This window comes from Lagenorhynchus albirostris, chromosome 16 (assembly GCF_949774975.1).
Source record: "Lagenorhynchus albirostris chromosome 16, mLagAlb1.1, whole genome shotgun sequence".
In the NCBI taxonomy this organism is placed as follows: domain Eukaryota; kingdom Metazoa; phylum Chordata; class Mammalia; order Artiodactyla; family Delphinidae; genus Lagenorhynchus; species Lagenorhynchus albirostris.
In genome coordinates, this window is record NC_083110.1 from 78,000,971 (window position 1) to 78,023,567 (window position 22,597).

Below are 22,597 nucleotides of genomic sequence, written 5' to 3' on the forward strand. Positions count from 1 at the left end.
GTAATTCCTTTCCTTGCCCTTAAACCAAGAGACACGCTTTAGATGAATGGGAACGTTTTGCTCACTAACATGCCATTTGTTGGGCATCCCCACTATTAGTTACTGTGCTGGGCACGGCATGCAGTAGCAGTCAGTCCATAAAGAAACGAAGCTGAGTGGGGTCTGACCAGTAAAATTTACTCCACTCTGGTATTAATTTGCCCAGTGGCTTGAACAACGCAGGGTTCTGAGGGTTAACTTTCTGTCTCTTGCAAGAAAGCAGTAACTGTCTATTTCCAAGAGTTTTGTTCATTTCAGCTCTTATCCAAAACTCAAGGGAGTAGGAGATGCCACATCACACTCTACTATTGATGTATCGGCAGGACATGTCATCAGCGGGGCATAGCAATGACACTGCTGGCTACAATGTGGCAAAGGAAACTCACATCTGGATGAGTAGCGGGTCATGATTTCATCGGCTGCATATGCTTAGGGATAGGCTAGATAGATATCTCTGAAATCAAAGACCAGAATGCATACCTGATCCCTTGTCACATAATTCCTTCATTCTTTTATCTGAAGGATTAAGGGAAAGTACACTATGATGGGTAATTCATGGTTAACCTTGATGCGTAAGCTCGTTTGCATCTCCATCCTCAAGTACTTAGGGATTGAAAAGTTTCATCAACTTCGATCAACTTTCATCAATACTCGGAAACTGCTGTTGTTTCGATGGCATGGGGGAGGTGAGTGACAGAAGTGAGAGAAGGATGCGGCGGAACCCCACTTACAATGCCCATTCTCATCCAGTTAACATTTTCTTACCCGCAAGTCTCCATGTTGGGATGAGAAATCTTGCATGAGAAACATGATGTTTAAAGACCAAGGGGTTTACTAAATGAAACTTAAAATAAATGAAGAAGTATATAAGCAGTTGAAACTTGATCCAGACCACAATATGCCCTATTGCTGCCTCACCTCCAATTTCAAGCTGTAGGACACTGTCACGCAGGGTTTCGGGCCACCTCCTGGGGCCAGCAAGCTCCCAGATAGAGGTTGGGCACTGCTCAGCCCCACCTGGTACCACCAGCGGCCCACTGGCCATGCCCTTCCTAGGAGGTAACCTCTCTTTATAGGAGAGCCTGTGTGTGTGTGTGTGTGTGCGTGTGTGCGTGTTTCCTCTGGTGGTTTGGAGCAATCGTAGAGATCTGTGATAAGGAGGTGCAGAGTAGAAGGCTTGTGATTATTCAATTGTTTGTTTTGTCTAATACCTCTCCCATATCCCTTTTCCTAGGAACAAAACCTTTTTTCTTATGGGAAACCTATTTTATAGGGTTCAGGTAGGGTTAACGTTCCCAACAAATGCCAAAGGGATGGGCATGAAATTCAAGTCTGGCCCATCGAGTGTGCCACGCCACCGGTCATAAGACTGGGTCATGATGGATACATGACCAAAGCCGGGTGCAACAGCATCTTCCTTGGAACCCAGCTGCTCGAGCTGGTTGGATGAGGGGCCTGGGCTGCTGTGTTACTAGCCATCACTGGCTGAGTCCTTCAGGGTCTCCCTCCATCACCACCTTCCCTCGAGCCCGGGGACCCTGCTGCTCTCATTTATCCTGGTGGGATGTCCCCTCTTTGCATCTATCACACTTGCTTTTGCCTTTTGTGATGTCTCGAGGCTCCTGCCTCACTGTAAAAACCCCTGTGGACTGAGATGGTGCCTCAGGCCTGCACAGAGCAGGTGTGTTCCAAGAACGAACGAGTGAAAACCACAGGGAAAGCAATATAGGGAAAGCACATCCTGTCTCCGCCGGCCTCCCCAGAGGAAGTCAGTTGTGGTTTCCGTAGAACAAAGCATCTTGGGTAAATGAACACTGTCTCCTGGTCTGCCTTTTCTGTGACTCTGGGTGTTCACTTATTCATTTACATCACATGAAGTATTACCGTGCTGTCTTAAGAGGAAAGAAGATATAAAGTCACAAAAAGACAGACATTTTACTTCCTGGAAAGGAAAACTGTCATTCCCTCAAAGTTTAGACAAAGTAAGAAATCCTATAAGCAAGGAAACCAGAAAGGGGGTTCCGTGCTGACCTCGGGAGCAGGGACAGCTCTTGCAATAAAAGAAAACATCATTATAGGAAACAGACTAGAAGATGCAAACCCTGAGTGCCCTGGCTGTCAGGACCTGCTGGTGCCAGGAAGGACAGCGGAGGAGGGTCCAGCCAAGCGTTTCGCGTGGCTTCTGTGTGTGAGCAGCCAGCTGGCGTCTATCTTAGAGACAGAAGGGTCAATAATCTAAAAGGTGTAAATGACTTCTATCCACTTGTAAGACGTTATAAAGGTACAGATCTGGCTTCAAATCTGCTGCACTTAAAGGTGTCTGTCTTCATGAAGACGAGAGACTTCGTGTCTGTCTCATGAAAAAAAGTGACAAGTTTTCTTATCACCACTATATCAATTTACAGCCTTTGAATTCTTAATAACGGAGCTCTTAGATGTTCTGCCGTTATCAAAAGATGAAATTTAGCCTTTCAGAGGGAATTTTGACATCGTACCGTATTTTCTAATTCTATAAGAAGCGATGGAATTTAATTACCAGGTTTATCTTCAGAGTTATATAACAATTATATTTATAATTGTACTTTGGGAGTTCCCGATGTCATTATGTCTTTTGAAAGAGAGATGATGACATCTTGTACTAAGCCCACAATTTACTTGATCTAATCTTTTCCTTAAAAATGCACGTCCGTTATGCAAATGCACGTCCCCAATTCAGTCACCTCAGCTTCTCCCCCATCACTAGTTTCCCCAACCCCTGTCACTAATGTCCACAGACAAAGGCATCTTCACAGCAACTGAAGTCTGCTTGTTCTCCCCATAATTCTCCCTCTGTCTTGCTCTTCCACATTGACCTTCACGTCCATCGGAAAATGAAGTCCAAGCAAACACATTCTATCATTTCTTTCTCGCACAGTGGGACAAAAAGGAGACTTCCCTGCCTCCTAAACATTACGACTCTTGGCAAAAATCCCTTTTCTTCCCATCTGTAGCCACCAGAGTTGTGGATAATTAGTAACTGTACTGCTCCAGGTATGTCGTCATAAAGCAAACTCATTTGAACTAGCCTGGCAGATAAACACTGAAGATGCCCGTAAAAATCGTCTGGCCCGCTCACACTGCATCAATCAGGTGACACTATTTTCTGGTGAGTGATAAAATGGATAGAACTAAGATATTTCAGGACTTCCTCGATGCGGACTGTTTTGTGATGCTAGACACACAGTTATCTGTAAGATTAATTTCCAACCGTTTTCAGCGATCATGCTAGTGGTTTGGATAAATGACGTTGGCAAAAATAAATTTTGTGCCTGAAGAAACATATCCAGCTGTGTTTTGGAAGGAATAAAGGTCATGTCACGCTGACAGAAAATCTTTGTGGCTATTAAGACTGAAGTGGACAGAGGGCTAAATACAAGGTACGGTGTGAGTTGCACATAACGTTTATGGGTTTGACATCACCAGATAGTCTTGAGATGCAAGATTTGTGGAAGAAAAATCATGGAGAAAAAAAAAAAAGTCAACTCCGGGCCAGCAAGAATATCATCAACAATAATAACTAGGAAAACAAGTGGATGAACAAAAGTCCCAAAAGGTAGTCTAAAAGTATATGACTTTGCCAGTTACGAGTTGCAGGCATATGTTTTGAATTTTCTATCATTTATTTGTAGAAAGATTTGGAAGCAGGATTATTTTATTGAAATATAATGCTGGATTGAGAAAAGTCCATCTCAAAAGGGAATAGTTAGCTGGAAGGAAGGGCTTCATCTGGTCAGTGTTTGGGTAGCCAGATTTGGGGAGTGAGTAACTAACTGACTTCCTGAGTGTAACGGAGGATTCTGGCCAAGTTGCCAATGGCGAGGGCCGGCAGAGCAAGAGCTCGGCGACTCCTAGATTTATGAGTTACTGTCTTCACAGGGGGTCAGAAATGACCCCAAAGCAAATGTGGCCCTGATCCCAGAGCGTTTGCTAAAGGATGGGAAATGAAAGATTGCAAATGTATCCTTAACAATAAGTTTTCCTCTTCCGAAACATGAAAAGCTAATTCAAAGCAACCACTGTAACACAGCAATACGCTGCTCTCAGCCTGGCACATCTAGCTGGCCGGGACCTGGCCGAGGAAGTGACCTCTGCCCCTGGAACTGTGACAGTCACATCCCGACTCTACTGCAGAGGTCCAGGTAAGAGTGCACTGGGACTGTGGGAAGTACGTCACTCTGGCAGACCAGGGCTCTTGGTCAGCATCTCACAATAGCAGGACGTCGTTGAACCGTTAGCAAATGAGAGAAGGGGGTAGCAGACGGGGTTCTCTGCGCTCCAGGTCACAGCCCAAGCTCTGGACAAGCAGAAGTGACCGCAGTTCCCTGAGATGGCCCCCCGTTCCTGTGCACCTTAGCCCTTGCTGTTCCACACGCAGGAAGTCCCCGCCTCTCCCACCCTGGCAATGACCACTCCAAGGCAACCTCGGCTTGGAGCCTTCCTGCTTGGCTCCCCTACCCCTTTCACCCCAGGCTGAGCCCCCTCTCTCTTCCCATCAGATCTCAGCCCTCCGCACGGCCCCAGGCACTGCGCAAGCTGCATGCCACTGCATGTGATATATACATGTAATGTACTCACATATACGAAATAGATAATAAGCTATGTTGGAGGGCAATGATACACCCGTGCGGTAGACGTATTACTCTCCCCACTTTACAGACGGGGTACAACAAGGTTGAGTAACCTGCTGAAGGTCACCCTGCCAATAAGTGGTCTGTTCACTGCCTATGGTAGCCGGAAAATGGCCCCCCAAAGGGGTCCATGCCCTAATCCTTGGAACCTGTGACTACGTGACCTTACTTGGCAGAAAGGACTTTGAAGACATGATTAAGTTACGGATCTTGAGATGGGGAGACGATGCTGGGTGATCTGGTCCAATATAATCACAAGGGTCCTTACCAGAAGGAGGAGGGAGGGTCAGAGTCAGAGAAGGAAATTTGACCACAAAAGCAGGAGTCAGAGAGAGACAGAGATTTGAAGATTCTGTGCTGCTGGCCTTGAAGGTGGGTGAAGGGGCCAGGGGCCAAGGAGCTGCAGGCGGCCTCTCAAAGCTGGAAAAGGCCAGGAGACAGATTTTCCCCTAGAGCCTCCCAAGGTAACGCTGCCCTGCCAGCATCTTGATTTTAGGACGTCTGACCCCAAGAACTAGAAGATGATAAATTCGTGTTGTCGTAAGCCACTGAGTTAGAGCACACACAGGAAACTCACATGGTGCCCTTGAACCTGACAGTGAGGCTGCCACACTGATATAAGGAAAGGAACACACCACATTTGCAAAGGGGGTGGGTGAAGGCCCTTCCAAGAAGCCCCCTGGTACAGAGGGCCACTGTACCAGTGCCACAGCTGGTGGTGGCACTAAATTCTCTGCTCTCCCGAGGAAGTCTGTGCGGTGATTGCAAGAACTAAGAAGGGGTTGGCCGAGGTAGACAGAACCCCAGGAAGTCACCAGCCTGAGGGGCTCCCCAAGCCTGGTCCCCGTGCTGGTTGTTTCCAGGAACTCGGAATTTCTGACGTCAGAGACGTTTTAGTCTATGTGCCATGGCCCCCTCATGGCAAGCCCACCGTCGCCCGGGCAAAAGCGTCCTCAGTCACCAGGGTGAGGATGGGAGGGGAGAGAAGGGGCCGGCCCGGAGCCCCGGGGAGGCAGCCCCTGCTCTGGGGGTGGTGCGGTCCCCGGGGTCCCCACCCTCACTCACAAGGATGTCGAGGGTTCCACGCAGGTAACTCCACTGCTTTTGAAAAGCTCAGCCTGTGAGTCATGCTGTCAGTTTGTCCGCCTGTCTGGGTCTGTCTCTGGTCAGGCAGCTCGAGAAGGACTAATCGGATGAGATAATGAATACCAGCCTCGGTCACCGTGAATCAAAGGCGCGTAGCCAGCTGAGTCACTCGGTGGTGGGAGCTCAGAGAGGACGGCGGGGCTCCATCTGACTCACTCTGGAACTGGGGCCAGACGCCCTAATCCAGCAGGGCACCAAAGACCACATTTCACTCCAACAGCTCCAAGTGCTGTGTGTGCTCTGGCCACGGAATGCTCCTTGGAAGGGAGTGTCATAAGATCCCTTGTAACTCGAGAAGGGGAGATTACCGAGTCCGGAGAAAGGCTGGGAAGGGACGGCCACTAGGGATGCTTCAGGCCATGAAGCTTTGGCCTGCAGCACGAGTCACTGTCCCAAAGTGACCCCACTTGGCTAAAAGGTGTCTGAAGTCACTACGCCACTCAGAGCCCATACAACCATGTGACGTGTGTACAGTGAGTGACTACTTTGTGCTTGTCATTGAGAAGCTTTGGAAGCTGTAAGCCCTGCCTTGCCTGGGCCCTCCTGCCTAGCCAGGGAGGAGGCCAGGGCCCAAGGACAAAGCACTAAGGCTCCAGGCACCACCAGCTTCTCCTTCCACCTGCCCAAGCACATCCGTGAAACCTGAGGCACTGGAAGAACTCTCCAGAGAATGGGATAAATGGAGGCTGTGTTAGCCCTTGTTGCTGCATCCAGGCTGCTCTCTCTGCTCCCTCAGAAAGTTCCCAGCGCACAAGGGCATCTTTGGCTTTGGGGGGTGGTGACTGGGCTCCATGACTGGCCCCAGCCCCAAGAAACATCTGCCCCGTTCTCCACGCTTGGGTCATGGCTTTCACGTCACACTGAAAACCCAAGCTCTGAGGTTTAGTCATTGTTTTCCGCCCTCGTTTACTTCCTTCATCACCCCTAGACCCAAAACCTCACCATAAAGACTGACAAAGGCCCGTATCGGACTTCTCTCCCCTGCAGAGCCTGGGCTTCCCTGGCCCTCTGCCTGGGCCCGGCTGGTCACAGTGCCCTTGCCACAGCTGGGGCCCCTGGCCAGAACTGAGGTCACCCTGCCACCAACGGGAAGAGGGAGAAGAATGACAAGACAGTTGGGGCCACAGTCTTGGAAAACACCCTGTGGGATTCACCGCCAGAATCCTCAACGCAGGAGACAAGCGGCCAACCCTGGGGTGACAAGCCCATGCCCTGGGCTGCCCACCAGGCCCTGGATCTCCGGCCCCAGAAGACGGGGCAGTGGAGGAGAGAGAGACACAGGGGACTCAGTCTTCCCCGTTTCACATCTGTGCATCCACTTAATTCTAGAGCACCTGTGGGACGTCCGATCACTGGCTCTTCGGGGTGACGGCACAGTGTGAGAACTACACCTGGGCTCTGGGCCACAAGGACCTGGGTTCAAATCCCAGCCTCATGACGTTGGGAAATAACTTCCAGCCTCTGAGTCTGAGCTTTGCCTTCCATAAAGCTGTAGTCATTGTCCCTCCCTCAGGGGTCACGGGAGAGTTACAAGGGCCAAACCATACGGAGCCCAGGCCCAGCGGCCCATGCCCGGGAAGTGGTGAACAGTCTCTAAGGGATCCAATCACGCAGCGGCCGCTTCCTGGCCACCTTCCCACCTGGGTGCTTTTCCTGGGACACACGTGTCTGTCACTCTACCTTCAAGAACCAGAAAGGGGAGCTTCCCTGGTGGCGCAGTGGTTACGAATCCACCTGCCAATGCAGGGGACACGATTCGAGCTCTGGTCTGGGGAGATCCCACATGCCACGGAGCAGCTAAGCCTGTGCGCCACAACTTCTGAGCTTGCGTTCTAGAGCCCATGAGCCACAACTACTGAGCCTGCAAGCCACAACTACTGAAGCCTGCATGCCTATAGCCTGTGCTCCGCAACAAGAGAAGCCACCACAGTGAGAGGCCCGCGCACCGCAACGAAGAGTAGCCCCCTCTCGCCGCAACTAGAGAAAGCCCACGCGCAGCAACGAAGACCCAACGCAGCCAAAAATAAATAAAACAAAATAAATAAATTAAAAAAAAAAACTTGAAAAGAACCTCAAAGGTGTTCAGGGCCCTTAAACATCTGTCTCCGTGTTCTTCCTCTGGAGCCCGGGCCTCCCACTCTGGGCTACCCCTCTGCACATCCTTCCCCATCACAGACTCACACATCAGGTCTGCCCTGGGCCTTCCCAAGGCAGCCCCCGGCCCTCCAGCAGCACTGACTTTCTCTCCAGCACCCTCTGCCCTTGGTTGGGGTCCTTGCTTGGGCTCTAAGAAGCACTAACACAGTCAGGGCAGTGGTGGGAAGTTCTGCCGTCTGTCTGCCCAACTCCCTGTTAAGCTGTCTGAGGGCAGGGGTCCTGGCTGGTTTATCCCTGTCACCCCACGGGCACACAGTAGGTGCTCACACATCTCTGCCTGGACTGGACCGAGCTCCTTGGGGCAGGCTCTGGGCAGCACCCACTTCTGCGTGCCCAGTACCTGGCAGGGCCCCAGTCCCACCAGAGAGCCAATCGCTCCAGCTGAACAGAAGGAAGCTTTTTCGAAAGCGCGCTCCGGGAGGGATGCTCATGGGAACAGAGAGTGGGCGCCCTGGCCCTCTGCACCCAGGTGGTGGTGGCCACATACCTGGTCCCCAGAGGGTGATGCACTGCTGCTCGTGGGTCTGGCAGATGCCGTTGTAGCAGTAGCCATCCACTCCCTGACACGGGTGCCCGTCGTGCAGGTACACGTTGGCCGGGCAGTGAGGACTGGCTCCCGTGCAGAACTCCGGGAGGTCGCAGGAGTTGCTAGAGTCCCTGCACGCCGTTCCTGCAGGCTTCAGCTGAAAGGAGAGGGCCGTTTATAGCTCGTGACTGTGGGAAAGGGGGAAGCAGGGTCTCAGCAACACTCCGGACGTGGATAGGAACAGAACCATCCTCTTGTAGCTTCACACAGAGGGGCGAGGATTTCAAAGGAAGTTCCCTTTACCGCAGAGAGAGCTCATTAAATAAACAGCCTTGCTCTGGGCTCTGAGGTTCACCTTCCATTATGGGGGGTAACTAAGATCAGCCTCTTTTTAATTTCATGCAACATCAGGGTTTTCTGGTGAGCAGACAAGCTGGTGGCTGGCACCTGGCACCTCGGTGGCGGGGGCAGCGGGTGCTGCCTCATGGACCCATTGATTCTTAAGAACAAGATCTCTGGTCACCAACACCACCGTGTGTTTTAAGAAGACGTTTGCGCTTAAAGCGCCTTGCCTTTGTGGGCAAGGTGACAAAAATAATTCCAAGGGCACACTTACAACAGCAATTTTACTTTGCCATCAAATCATAGAGCTGGAAACCTGTCTGTAGGACTTCACAGGGGCATGTAGAGAAGTAAAGCAAGGGAGCTGTACAGGATGTTAGGAACAACAATGCCAAACGATGCCTCATCTTTTTGCGGTTGAAGAACTTATGGCTCAGGGTGGCTTGTCTGAGGTTACGCAACCAGTGACCTGTCCCACCCCTGAAGCACCCTCCGGGCACCTCCACCACCAGCTGCCTCTTCTAACCTTCGTTCCCCATAAGTTAATTACAAGTAGGAAGGGGATGAAGGATACTTTAAGCTGAATCTAAAATGTCGTAACGCACTTCGCAAACACTGTGCTCTACTTGGGTCGCTAAGAGGGAGTTTCCTGCAAGCAGAATGCCAAGATCAATTGCTTAATTAAAAGGAAATAAAACTCTTGGAACCTTTGAATCAAAAGCTCAGGCTTTGACTCTGGCAGATCTCAGCTCTGAATAATGAGACAAACAACGGAATTGCCAAAATGAATGCAGGCATGGTGGCAGAAAATGGCAAAAGTATAAAACTGCCACTCTTGGCTGGGCTGGGTCAGCCAGCACCTTCTGCTGGGGGCACGTCGAGATCAAGATGTTGACACAAGAGCCCTGGAAAAATCCACGCAGCTCCTCACCCAGCAGGCAGATGCTTTTGGGATGGAGCAGAGGGACCCGGCATGAGTCCCCACAGCAGTGGGGACTGGTTTTCGAAACCTTCCTCCAACAGCAGACCCGGAACATTTAACATGGAGCTGGAGTTCTTTGGTCTACTTCCCAAAGAACTCATAAATAAATAAATTATAAATTATTATAATTTATATAATTATTATAATTTATCACAGATGACTTAGCATCAGAATATACATTTCACATGAAGATTGGAAGATAATAAAAATAGGAGATAGATGGTACCAACTTGCGTGATAAGGATTACAGTTTCCACAGCAGCGAGTGCTGGGAAGTCGCCCTGTCCCATCGCTTGCCCTGCGTCATTGTCGAACCAGCTGACTGCGCGGGTGACCTCGGGACCAGGAGGACACTCACCTGGCAGTTTTCACAGCACAGTCCGTGTGCGCAGACAGCATCCGGCTTCAGGGTACAGGTGGTGGCGTTGCAGCAGAGATTCAGACACTCCTGGAGACGGGAACGGGTTTGACAGGGTCACGTGGCACAAATACTCACAGAAAGCAAAGGTCACACCTTAAGTGACTGAAAAGGGAGGAAAGAACCAGAGGGCCTGGCTCTGGAGATGCAAACTAGCCGGACTGAGGAGTATCTTCCTCTGGAAGAAAGCAAAGCTTCTGGTAAGTGTTTATGAACTGCCTGGGAGGGCGTGTCCCTGGGAAAAGTCAGTAGCACTCAAGCATCTTTCATGGTGGGGTGAGGGACCCGGACAGGAAGGCTGGCTGGCCCGGGAGGCCATTCATGTCAGCAGCGGGTGAGGCTGTGTGTGTGTGTGTGTGTGTGTGTGTCTGATGACTGCTGGCCTTAATGCAGTGAATAATACCAGGACCACTGGAGTCTTATGAACTTACTTATTTAAAAATCTACAGAGATGCATACACACTTTACCCTTCAGAGACTGATCCAGAGTTTAACCTAGAGCATATTGGCAGGAAATGAAGTCCAAGCAATTGTGTTTGAAACACAGTTCCCTGCAATCCAACCAGACGTCGTAGCTGGATCCTTGCTCAGCACAGGTGGGCTGTCTCACCTGATGAGACCCTCCTCAGGTCAGAAATGCACCTCAGAACGAGCAAGAGGCTGGGAAGGAGATCCGTGGGCTGTGCCCATTGATCTGCAAAGGATTTAAACAGATCAAAGAGTAGCTGGATTGTCCTCTGTGAAATGAACCCTAGAGAGAAAGTGAACTGCTCTGTTACACTGTGCTTCACAGCCACCTAATTTTTTCTAACAAAATGAAACAAGAGATTGATACCTTTTGCTTAGCTCTCAACAAAAGGCCTATACGTATCTATGCAGGATATTTATGACATCTTGTGCTTTAGAACATTCCAGTAACTTGGAGTTTACACATTTTAGAAGCAATTGATTATCATTATCATTAGAAAGAAGAGCTCAATAGAGTCTTCAGGATTGAATTTACCAATGTCCTTTTATTTTATTTAATATGATATGTGCTGAAGAATTTCTATGCTATGGCTAGAGTGAAGCCCATCACATACTATTTTAATAGTATAATAGTTTTACTCCACCATCTTCCACGAATGAATTTATTAGTATCATAAACGCAATGAATAAAATGTTGATAATCCAGACGGTTTATGGCTCACCAGATATCTGAACTGTACCGTTTGTAAAACTCTATGAACGATGCTCCCTTCTACTGTTTGCTCCTATCATACATACATCCCAAATTATTAAATTTTAAATTTGCTCAAGGACTCTATAAACATCCGGAGTGTGTAATATATACAATAAGATAAAACTGCCAACCAGAAGTCATAGCTTTCAGGACGGGAAAGGTTTCTAACTCATGGACTTACAATCCGAAAACACTTAGGAACTGGTTTTGTTCTTTTAAACGGAGGCCATCCGTGGCACTCCTGATCAGTGCCATCCCACGTACAGCAGTGTTGTCCTGTACATCATGGTCTAAATGGCTCTCCTAATAACACATTAGCCAAATTACAGACTTCCTTGCACTTCTAAGTTAAATCAGCCATCCTAAAACTGGGTCCTAAGATCCTTTAAGAACTAACTCCCACCCCCCCCACCAAATCGCTAAATAACATACGCAGCAGTTCAAATGGAAACACAGCCAAGTCGAATGGTTTTGACTTCAAAGGGGATTGATAATGTGAGAGAGATAACTAAGTTTAAAAGATATTTGCAAGCTACTGGCGTCCTATTGACTTTAAACAAGGAGATAAGGCTGCTTTCCCAACCCTATTAGCTTGGAAGAACGAGCAAGTCATCAGGAAATCCTCATGATGGATGTAAACCCAGTGCCCTGGACAGAACCTTCAGCATTCATTTGCCTTTTAACTACCCAGAATCCATTCCTTCCGCAGAACTCTATTTATCAGAAGAGACAAATTCTTCATCTGTTGATGCATTTATTAGTTTAGTACTCAATAGAGAAGTTCAGCAGAGCCAACGAACCCTAAGTCTCCAAAGAAGAAAGAGTAATGAACGAAGCCATTAGAGAGTTCTCAGCAAATGCCCCTAATTGTCATTCTTGGGTTGTAGGTAGTAGACAGAGATTCTTAATCACAATGAACTGGGGTTAAGACAATAATGCACCTTCTTGAAAACAGTGGCCATTATCTCTGGGAGCAAGGGAACAGAAACTGGTTCCAGTCATGAGCTGGGGCAGTTGTTCTGACCCCGTTTACTCGCTGATGTGGTGACACTGGAGGTCTTTATGGTCCAGGGGATACGCAGGCCAATATGAAACAAAGGCATGATGGGTATTTCCAGGGCCTGAGCACTGAGTGTGGGGTAAAGAACCCAGGTTCACAGGTCTAAAAGTTTTGGTCAGCTTGGAAACTGGGAAATGGGCTTTCATACCCTCAGACAGAGTCTGAGCTTAAACTTTAAAAAGAAGTTTAAAAGAAAAATGAAAGAAAACTATGAATTGAGGCAAAAGGCTTGCCTGCGACTTTGATGTCTTGGAAGAAAGAACTTCGGATGATGAGAACGAGAGTTCTCTTCAGAGAGCAAGAACTTCTCCTATTAAAGAAGGACCCTAAGCACAGAAATATACAGTTGGGAATTACATGCAGGGAGAACACGGCTCTTACGTAAGCAAAGAGTTTGAGTTCTTCAAAGCTGTCCTGCAATGAGCTGCCTGGAGAGACAGTAAACACCCTGGGAAAGCTGAGTGACTTCCTGATGGAGGTAAAAGAGAGAAGACCACGACATCAGGCTGGAGAATTTCAGGCACTCGAGCGTTTGCTGACATGATGGTGGCGGTGGTGATGCTAGTGGTGGGGTTGGTGGTGATGGCGGTGACAGCAGTGGTGATGGTGGGGTGGTGGTGGACACGTTAACAGTAGTGACGGGGAGGGTGGCAGGGATGCTGGTGGCAGTGCTGGCATATGGGATAAATGATTGCTAATAGAGTCATTCCAAACCTGAGAGTTCATGGCTCCAGGAAGAGCTGTCAAATTTATTTAGATTAACAAACAATTACAAGGAGTTCAGATAAAAGATAACCATTTCAAAGTCAACACGACCTCTCCTGAGAAACAGGAGTAATTTAAACTAATTGTTTTTTTCTTTACGCAATTAGAAAAAGTCTCCAAGCAATTTCCGCTTTGCATAACCCATCCCATGACGGTTTTAAGTTTTCCTCTGCTAATCTGAAAAAGAGTTTCTGTTAGGACTTAGGACTTTGTTCCTGCACAGTAACCATTCTCTACGCACTGTGAGCAAAGCTGAACGCCGCTGTGGACAGCGCTGTGACCTTGGATGAATCCTGATCTTGGCAAGGGCACAAAAACATTTGATCAAACCACCTTTGCAACCCCCATCCCCTAGGACTTATGTTCACTCCCAATATTCTTACAGAAATGGTCAGATGGAGACCAGGATCATTCCTGCTGATGTGGGAAAGCTCAGAGACTTGGACATGATGAAGGTTCTATAACCAGTTGTTTGTTTGATGAACACAGGAATTTGAGGGATGTCCCAGAGTCTCAGCACAAGTTCCCTTCCATCCCCGAATCCCCCTTTCAGAGCACCCCTCCCAGGCATGCTCTTCCTAAGGCCTCATCAAGCCGGTTTGTGAATTTAGCTAAGCCCATCTTGAACTTGACTACCGCTGCAGCTTGCACAAGCTCTCAGGGAGGGACTCCCACATGGAGACAGCCTGTTATACAAATGACTGGCTTTGGTTTATTCTCAATCAACCTCCTTCAAGTTTTGAGGGGGTACTTCTTTCACCAGGTGGTCTCACTGCGTCCTGTCTTTCTCTTTCCTTCCCAAGATTATTCAGAGATTTAAAAATGGCTGTTAGAATTTTGATGCTGGTTAACTTTATCTTGGGCCCTACAGAAATGAGAAAATGTCCTGACACTGGCTGGAAAACAGGGTTAAATACGCCTTTTGCTGGATAAAAATGTTCCCTGCTTTCACTTATTTCTTCTGAAAGCTAAGAAGCAGACAGGCCGGAGCCTGGGCGCCTCAGGTCGTCCATACAGAGGAAGCTGCGGCAGCAGGAGCAGAATTTCAACTTGGGAAGAAGCTCTTGGTTAAAAATGAACGCTGCTTATTCAAATTCCCCTCGGGTGCACACCTTACAGAGAGAAAGACTTGGTACTTATTAGCCATTTGAAGCCAGCATTCCAAGGCTTTCTTCTCTGTCAAACTCAAAGCTAAACGCTTTTTCGTTGCTGTCCTCATCCTGCCTACGCTACTGCGTCCTTCAACAGAGAAGATTCTTTATCTTTTTAAACCAGTGATACAACTTATTCTACGCAATACTTAAAATTCAAGAAGGCCACCCTGGCTTATGAAGTTTGTTCAAGGTGGTCATGTAGGAGTTTTCCATCCTGCATTTCTAGCACTTTCATTCTACCACACAATTCCTTCAAGTTCTTGCTTCTTGGCCCAGCCGCGAACGCGAGACCAACATTCTGGAAACGTCTGTCTCACCTCCGGTTCGCCACAGTCACACTCCTCTCCTTCTTCGACATATCCATTCCCGCACTTCTGGCCCCCAAAGGACTGCGTCACTTCCGGCAGGTTAAAGAGGCACATACCCATGCCCTTCTCCAGGCTGGCCTCCAGGTCCTTCCTGCTGCAGCTGCTGAATACCATGGGGAACGGGTACCTGCAGGGAAGAGCCAGGACGTCAGTCGTCAGGGCACCGAAAGGCCTCACGCATCCTTCTCGTGCAGCTGTGCATGGTACCCACGGGCACCATCTGCCTGGGTGGCCGCTGTTAGTTTCAGTGAACAAAGGCTTGAGCGGTGTAAAATGAGGCACCTTCGACTACGCCCTGAGGTCCAATCCTGCAGAGCTCCAACACCACTGATGAGGAAGTGCTTTATCCAAAAAGAAATGACCTTTGGAGGGTTTTCAAATCAACAACTTTAGATTGTCTCGTTACAGACATCATTAATAGTTCTGTGTGAAATGATATAATGGAAAGTGAATGCTTAGGACCTGTAGCTTGTAATATGAACACTATGTTCATATTGGAAAGTACAGAGATGAGAAAAGTACATTTAAGTCTTTAAGCCATTTTGAGTTTATTTTTGTGTATGGTGTGAGGGAGTGCTCTAACTTCATTGATCAGAAAGGCCACCATCAAAAAGTCTACAAATAATAAATGCTGGAGAGGGTGTGGAGAAAAGGGAAGCCTCCCACACTGTTGGTGGGAATGTAAGCTGGTACAGCCACTATGGAAAACAGTATGGAGATTCCTCAAAAAACTAAAAATCGAGCTACCATATGATCCTGCAATCCCATTCCTGGGCATATATCCAGAAAAGATGAAAACCAATTCAAAAAGATACGTGCACCCCAATTTTCATAGTAGCACTATTTACAATAGCCAAGACATGGAAGCAACCTAAGTGTCCATCTACAGATGAGTGGATAAAGAAGATGTGGTACATATATATTGACATATACAATGGAATAGTACTCGGCCATAAAAAGAATAATGCCATTTGCAGCAACATGGATGGACCTAGAGATTATCATACTAAGTGAAGTAAGTCAGACAGAAAGACAAATATCATCTGATATCACTTATACTTGGAATCTAAAAAGTGATACAAATGAACTTATTTACAAAACAGAAACAGACTCAGACACAGAAAACAAATTTATGGTTACCAAAGGGGAAAGGCAGGGGGAGATAAAGTAGGAGTTTGGGATTAGCAGATACAAATTACTATATATAAAATAGATAAACAACAAGGACCTACTGTAGAGCACAGGCAACTATATTCGATATCTTGTAATAACCTGTAAGTGAAAAGAATGTGAAAAAGTATATGTAACTGAATCACTGTGCTGTACACTAGAAACTAACATAACATTGTAAATCAACTATACTTCAGTTAAAAAGAAAATAATAAAGGCAATCATTATCCCGAGGGAGGGGGAAGGTACAAATGACTGAGCTTATCAACTCCACAGCTTCACAGACACAATCCCCATGGTGGGTCAGGGCCGGCTGATACTGGTTTGGGCCTAGAAAGGGCAAACCACTGTCTCCCCAGGCACAGCTCTAAGAGAATGGAGGTGGTCAGAAGTGCAGGTCCTGCCCTTGCCTCGAAAACCAGGGCTACATAGGGATGTGGCCAAGTTGGCCAACTTCCCTGCAGAGCTCGTGCTCCCCCTTCCATGGTCCAGAGGGGCTGTACCACCCACCTTGCTCCTGGGTGGGCTGTGTGATAATTCGTGGTGATGGAATTAGCAGAGGGGAAATGACATGCGTCACTTCTGGCTGAAGGTAGTTAAGTAGCTGTTCCCTCCTCTCCCCTGCTGCCAGCTGTGCTCAGACCAGTCCAACGTCCTAGGAGGGGGACGAGCCAGACACAGCACCTGGTCCTGACTCACTGACAGCACAGAGCTCCATGGCGTCACATGCAAGGGAAATACATCTCTATGATGGTAAAGCCCCTGGAAATTAGGGGTTCGTTTCCCACGGCAGCTAGGGGTCCCTAACGTATATAAAGCGTCTGACTCTTTTACGAATGCGCTTTCCCAGGTCTTAGGCAGTGATTACCATAAGTAAGGGCTAAGCACACCAGAAAGCCAGGTTTTATTAGTTGGTGAGGAAGCAGGACTTGCTGACCAGCAAGCCCAAGCACCCTCTCCCATGAAGACAGGATGACATTATAACTGGATCCCAATCAATTGGCCAAACCAGTACGTGCTGCTAGATTTCCCTGAAGACCGCAGACTAGCCACCATTCAATGATGGAGTCTGGCGATACTTCAAGATCATGATGAGTTCCAGGGCCAAACTGGTAACGCTGCGCTATCTCCCCACGTGTTTTCTATCAATCTCAGGTTATTAACTCTGAAGTAGAATGCTAATCTCCAAGTAAATTAGTACATGCAAGTCTTGCTCTTGGATACAAAGACAGTAAACCAGGACTCAGCTGTAGTGCTGTAACAGAGTTCCTTTCGAAATCTCTGTAACTTTCCTGGGCAGACAGAGGGATTGTTTCTGGTATCAAAAGTGATGCTGGATAGCTTCAGATGATGAGCCACAGGAAAAAGTGTAATTTTGCCCATTTGAAGAGCTTTGTGTTGAAAAGACGACAGTACATCACACAGGGAATTGAGAGCAGTACTTCTCTTTGCAGTGGAAGAAATGGAATCTTCTCCAGTGTAAGCATTTCCCAGGACGGCTCTATCTCAAGGCCTGACCCAGGAGACTAAACCTCATTCTCACTCAATGATACCCAACCAGGTGCTGTGATGAGCTCTGACCAGCTCATTCTGGGAGCGCATTGATTTCTAGAAAATGTTAAATTAGGAAAGACACAAGGATAAATTGTAAGCCTCGGGAATGGTGTATAAGCAAGATTAACAGCAGTTTATAGAAAGATTAACAGAAGCTCGGTGAAAGAGGGGTATCAATCACCCTGCTTCCCAAGTGAGAAGATGCCCACGAGCGTCCGGGGATTAGAGGGCTGAAACCAGCTCCAGGAACAGCTCCGACGAGCCCTCCCATCTCACTGTCTTTCAAAACAACAAATACATTTTGGGTTTTGGGGGGGATTGACATTAAAAAAAAAGGGATAGATGGGCTTCCCCGGTGGCGCAGTGGTTGACAGTCCGCCTGCCGATTCAGGGGACATGGGTTCGTGCCCCAGTCCGGGAGGGTCCCACACGCTGCGGAGCGGCTGGGCCCGTGAGCCATGGCCGCTGAGCCTGCGCGTCCGGAGTCTGTGCTCCGCAATGGGAGAGGCCACAACAGTGGGGGGCCCGCGTACCGCAAAAAAAAAAAAAAAAAAAAAAGGATAGAAACAAGATGAATGAGATCAGTTTAAGTCCAGGATTTAAAATTCAGATTATTTGGGAGAGGAGAACAGATCAACTGTTAGCAAAAAACCGACTCTTTTCGCGTCTGTGCTGGATGTGGTCAGACAGAAGTCGAGTTATCTGCGTAATAATACATTTCTAGTTCTCTTAGTTTTTTCCTATTCTGTTGAAGGATAAACCCCAGGTGCTTTTAAAGTTCTCTCTCATTTAGAATCATCCACCCAATTCACAGCTTTGCAGCCTTGATCTGAGGAACAGCGTCCAGGCGCGAATTCCTCGAGGTGCCTCTGCTGCAACAACAAAGCAGCAATGCTCTCCTCAGATGCCAAACGAGGTGTGGATGCGTTCACCGACACTGAAACTGATCCTCGCTCACCGTCACAACACAGGGCCGGGCCTCGCAACGTGTAACCCGATTTCACCAGCAGGACGCCTGCCTTCAAAGTCAGTATAATTAAAACCTCCAGCAGCTGCCGGCCATGGCTCACAGCTCCTGTGCCCAGAGCACATGTGAATAGGTCCTCTTTCCCTGCAATCTGGGCCTTTGACTCGCTCAGAGGGACCCCAGGGAGGCCCCTTGGGAAGGCCAGCGACCCTTCCCCACACCTTCCTGCCCTATCTGTGGGCTGGACCGGTCAACATTCCCACCTCTACGTGAGGATGGAGAAACACCTCTGCCATCCTCCACGACCTCTCTTGATGACAAACGGCAATGTGTCCGAGGAGCATTTTGTACCTGCAGAGTATCTTTACTGCAGTCATCCTTTCATGATTTCTCATCATGGAGAACAGGTGACTATTTCCTTCTGAAGAATATTCCTGAGCCCTATTTGGGCATTTAGAGAAAGTCAGGCTTTAGAGGAAGAAAAGCAGAGTAACCTGTCACTCATCATTCAATTATCCTGCAAATATTTATTCAATACGTACTATGTTCCAGGCATTGTTCTGGGCTTTGGGGAGATGGAATGAATGAAACATACACAAATCCATCTAGTGGGGCAGCCGAATAATACAGAAGATAAGGGAATCAATTACCTATTAGCAAGGAATGAGCATTAAAGAGAAAAGTAAGACAGGTCAGGGGGAGAGGATGTGCGAGGTGCTGACCTTTTAGGGAGGGTGATCAGGGAAGACTTCCCGGAGGGGAAGGCATTTGGGGCTCTCACCAGAAGGATGTGAGGGAACGAGGTGGAAGAACATCCGGAGGAAGAACGTTCCAGGCAGAGGGAGGAGCCTGTGCAAAGGCGCGTGGGCAGGCGTGACTGGCCTCGAGGACTTTGTTCAGCAGAAAGCAGCAGGCTCTTCTGTCAGTAACACACACCCAGAGGGGCGACCCCCTCCCCAGAGAAGACCCCTAAGCCCTTGGAGGTCAGGCTGATGGCAAAAGACTACCATGGAGCATCATTAAATGGGGGAGGGGAGCTTTGCCCTGCATGGACCAAGCTCTGATAATGGCTAAAGATACTTTTCATAAGAATTTCAAACTCTTATTCCCCCACACTTTTTTTTTTTTTTTTTTTGCGGTACACGGCCTCTCACTGTTGTGGCCTCTCCCGTTGCGGAGCAACAGGCTCTGAACGCGCAGGCTCAGCGGTCATGGCTCACGGGCCTAGCCGATCCGCGGCATGTGGGATCTTCCCGGACCGGTGCACGAACCCGTGTCCCCTGCATCGGCAGGCGGATTCTCAACCACTGCGCCACCAGGGAAGCCCAAGCAAACTAATTTTGATGGACAAGCAAGGGTCTGCCCATCATCTCCCTTCTGCCGGGATCATCTTGGTTGATCGGTGTGTAGGAAGGAAGGAGAGAGTAACTAAAATCTATATCTAAACCGATGGCCCTCCCTCAGTAAGCAGAATTCAGTGATCTAAAATGATTTCATGCAAATCAAAACTACACCGAGATGCCACCTCATGCCGGTCAGAATGGCCATCATTAAAAAGTCTACAGATAACAAATACTGGAGAGGGTGTGGAGAAAAGGAAGCCCTCCTGCACTGTTGGTGGGAATGTAAGCTGGTGTAGTCACTATGGAGAACAGTATGGAGGTTTCTCAAAAAACTAAAAACAAGGTTGCCATAGGATCAAACAATCCCACCCCTGGGCATATATCCAGACAAAACCATAATTCAAAAAGATACTTGCACCCCTATGGTCATAGCAGCACTATTCACAACAGCCAGGACCTGGAAACAACCTAAATGTCCATCGACAGAGGAATGGATAAAGACGTGGTACGTATACACAATGGAATACTACTCAGCCATAATAAAGAATAAATAATGCCATTTGCAGGAACATGGATGGACCTAGAGATGACCATACTAAGTGAAGGAAGTCAGAAAGACAAATACCATAGGATATCACTTATACGTGGAATCTAAAATATGACACAAATGAACTAATCTATGAAACAGAACGACTCACAGAGAACAGACTTGTAGTTGCCAAGGGGAAGGGGGGTGGGGGAGGGATGGAGTGGGAGTTCGGGGTTAGCAGATGCAAACTATTATATAGAGAGTGGATAAACAACAAGGTCCTTCTGTATTAGCACAGGGAACTATATTCAATATCCTGAGATAAACCAGAATGGGAAAGAATATAAAAAAGAATGTATGAATATGTTTAACTGAATCACTTTGCTGTACAGCAGAAATTATCATTGTAAATCAACTATGTTTCAATGAAAAATAAATAAAATGATTTCAAATCTCAAGAGATAAGGGAATTTTATGATACCAAATAATCAGAGTCCTGTAATTACAATAGAATCCTAATTTACACATATTTAAACACCTTTTACAATACGTCTAAGTGGTCACTGGTTGCACAGTGCCTAGTGCACAAGAGATGTCACTAATTGTTGGCTTAAGGACTCAATGAGCAGTTCATTGGTTTGCATGAAAAATGGGCCAGTGGACCTTGAACAAGACATGGAATCCACTCCCCAGCACGGTGTCAGGCTCCACGGACAGGATCTATCAGCACAATGCTTATTCAGACTATTTCTCCAATTTGCCCACACAAAAGAACGCCTCCAGGGACATGCTTGCTCATCACCCTGCTTCCCGGAAACCAACTCTGCTGCTGAACTTTTTTTTTTTTTTTTTGCGGTATGCGGGCCTCTCACTGTTGCGGCCTCTCCCGTTGCGTAGCACAGGCTCCAGACGCGCAGGCCCAGCGGCCATGGCTCACGGGCCCAGCCGCTCCGTGGCATGTGGGATCTTCCCGGACCGGGGCACGAACCCGTGTCCCCTGCATCAGCAGGCGGACTCCCAACCACTGCGCCACCAGGGAAGCCCGCTTCTGAACTTTTGATGATGGCAGAATGAAACTTTTGGGATAGTATGTTCACTCCTCCTTCATTCATCTACTCACTCACTGGAGAATTATTATATTTAAAGCTCTGAGGAGGATCCTATGATGATTAAAATATGGCCCCAACCCTTCCCACTCTCCCCTCGCTGGACCTTTGCCAAGGGAACTATTGGACACACCTACTCCCCACACTGCCTCTGCATCCCTATAAATGAAATATTAGAAATACAATACATTCACATACATAAATGCATCATGCATATTTATTCATATAGAAATTATATAAAATATATAAACATATATAATTATATTGAACTGATGATATACACTATACATACTTTTTTGGAATAACTATTTGAGAGCCTGCTTTAAGCTAGATATGATGGGTACTTTTTATAGTAATATTTTCTTCTTCTTTATACTTTCTTCTTTAAATTTACATTTTAAAACAACACAGTGAGATAGGTATTGTTATTCCCATTTTGCAAATGAGGTGAAGGCACTTGTTTAAGAGTTCTCAGTTAGGGCATGGCAGAGACTAGATCTGATCCCAAGTTCAGTTATTTACAAAACTTACATTCTTCACTACAGATATCATGTCAGCCCTGGATCACCTGCAGTAAAACTCTTGAAACACTGACAGTGATCAATACAGCCTTGATGTGCTTATTTACATACGAAGGAGGCATCCCTCCATCACTCAAACCACCTGCCTGGATCAGGGCCCCTCAAAGTGTGGTCCCAGCTTCACCTGGCGACCTACCAGAAATGCAAACGACCTGCCGCCTGAGAAAAAATCGGGGGTGGGGTCCAGCAACTGTTTTAAGAAGCTCTCCAGGTGATTTCATTTTAAATCGAGGTAAAATTCACATAACGTAAATTCACCACTTAAAAATATATAATCCCTCGGCTTTTAGTACATTCACAGTGTTATGCAACCATCACCACTAATTCCAGAACCTTTTCCTGAGCCCCCAACACAAACCTCACCCCGTGAAGCAGTCACTCCTCATCCCCTCTCCCCCAGAGTCCCTGTCAACCACTAATCTGTTTTCTGTCTCTCTGGATCTGCCTAGTCCAGACATTTCATATAAATGGAATCACCCAATATGTGACCTTTTATGTCTG

The 22,597-nt window shown here is 47.6% G+C and overlaps 1 protein-coding gene across 1 annotated transcript in view; it reads right to left on the reverse strand.

Moving 5' to 3' along the window:
• ADAM12 (ADAM metallopeptidase domain 12) overlaps positions 1 to 22,597 on the reverse strand; it is a 389,351-nt gene that overhangs the window by 51,550 nt on the left and 315,204 nt on the right. The window contains exons 12-14 of the mRNA XM_060125655.1: positions 14,796 to 14,973; positions 10,218 to 10,307; positions 8,497 to 8,692 (exon numbers count right to left, since the gene is read on the reverse strand). Of these exons, the coding sequence (XP_059981638.1) occupies positions 8,497 to 8,692; positions 10,218 to 10,307; positions 14,796 to 14,973 (464 nt within the window). The remainder of the gene's footprint in view (positions 1 to 8,496; positions 8,693 to 10,217; positions 10,308 to 14,795; positions 14,974 to 22,597) is intronic.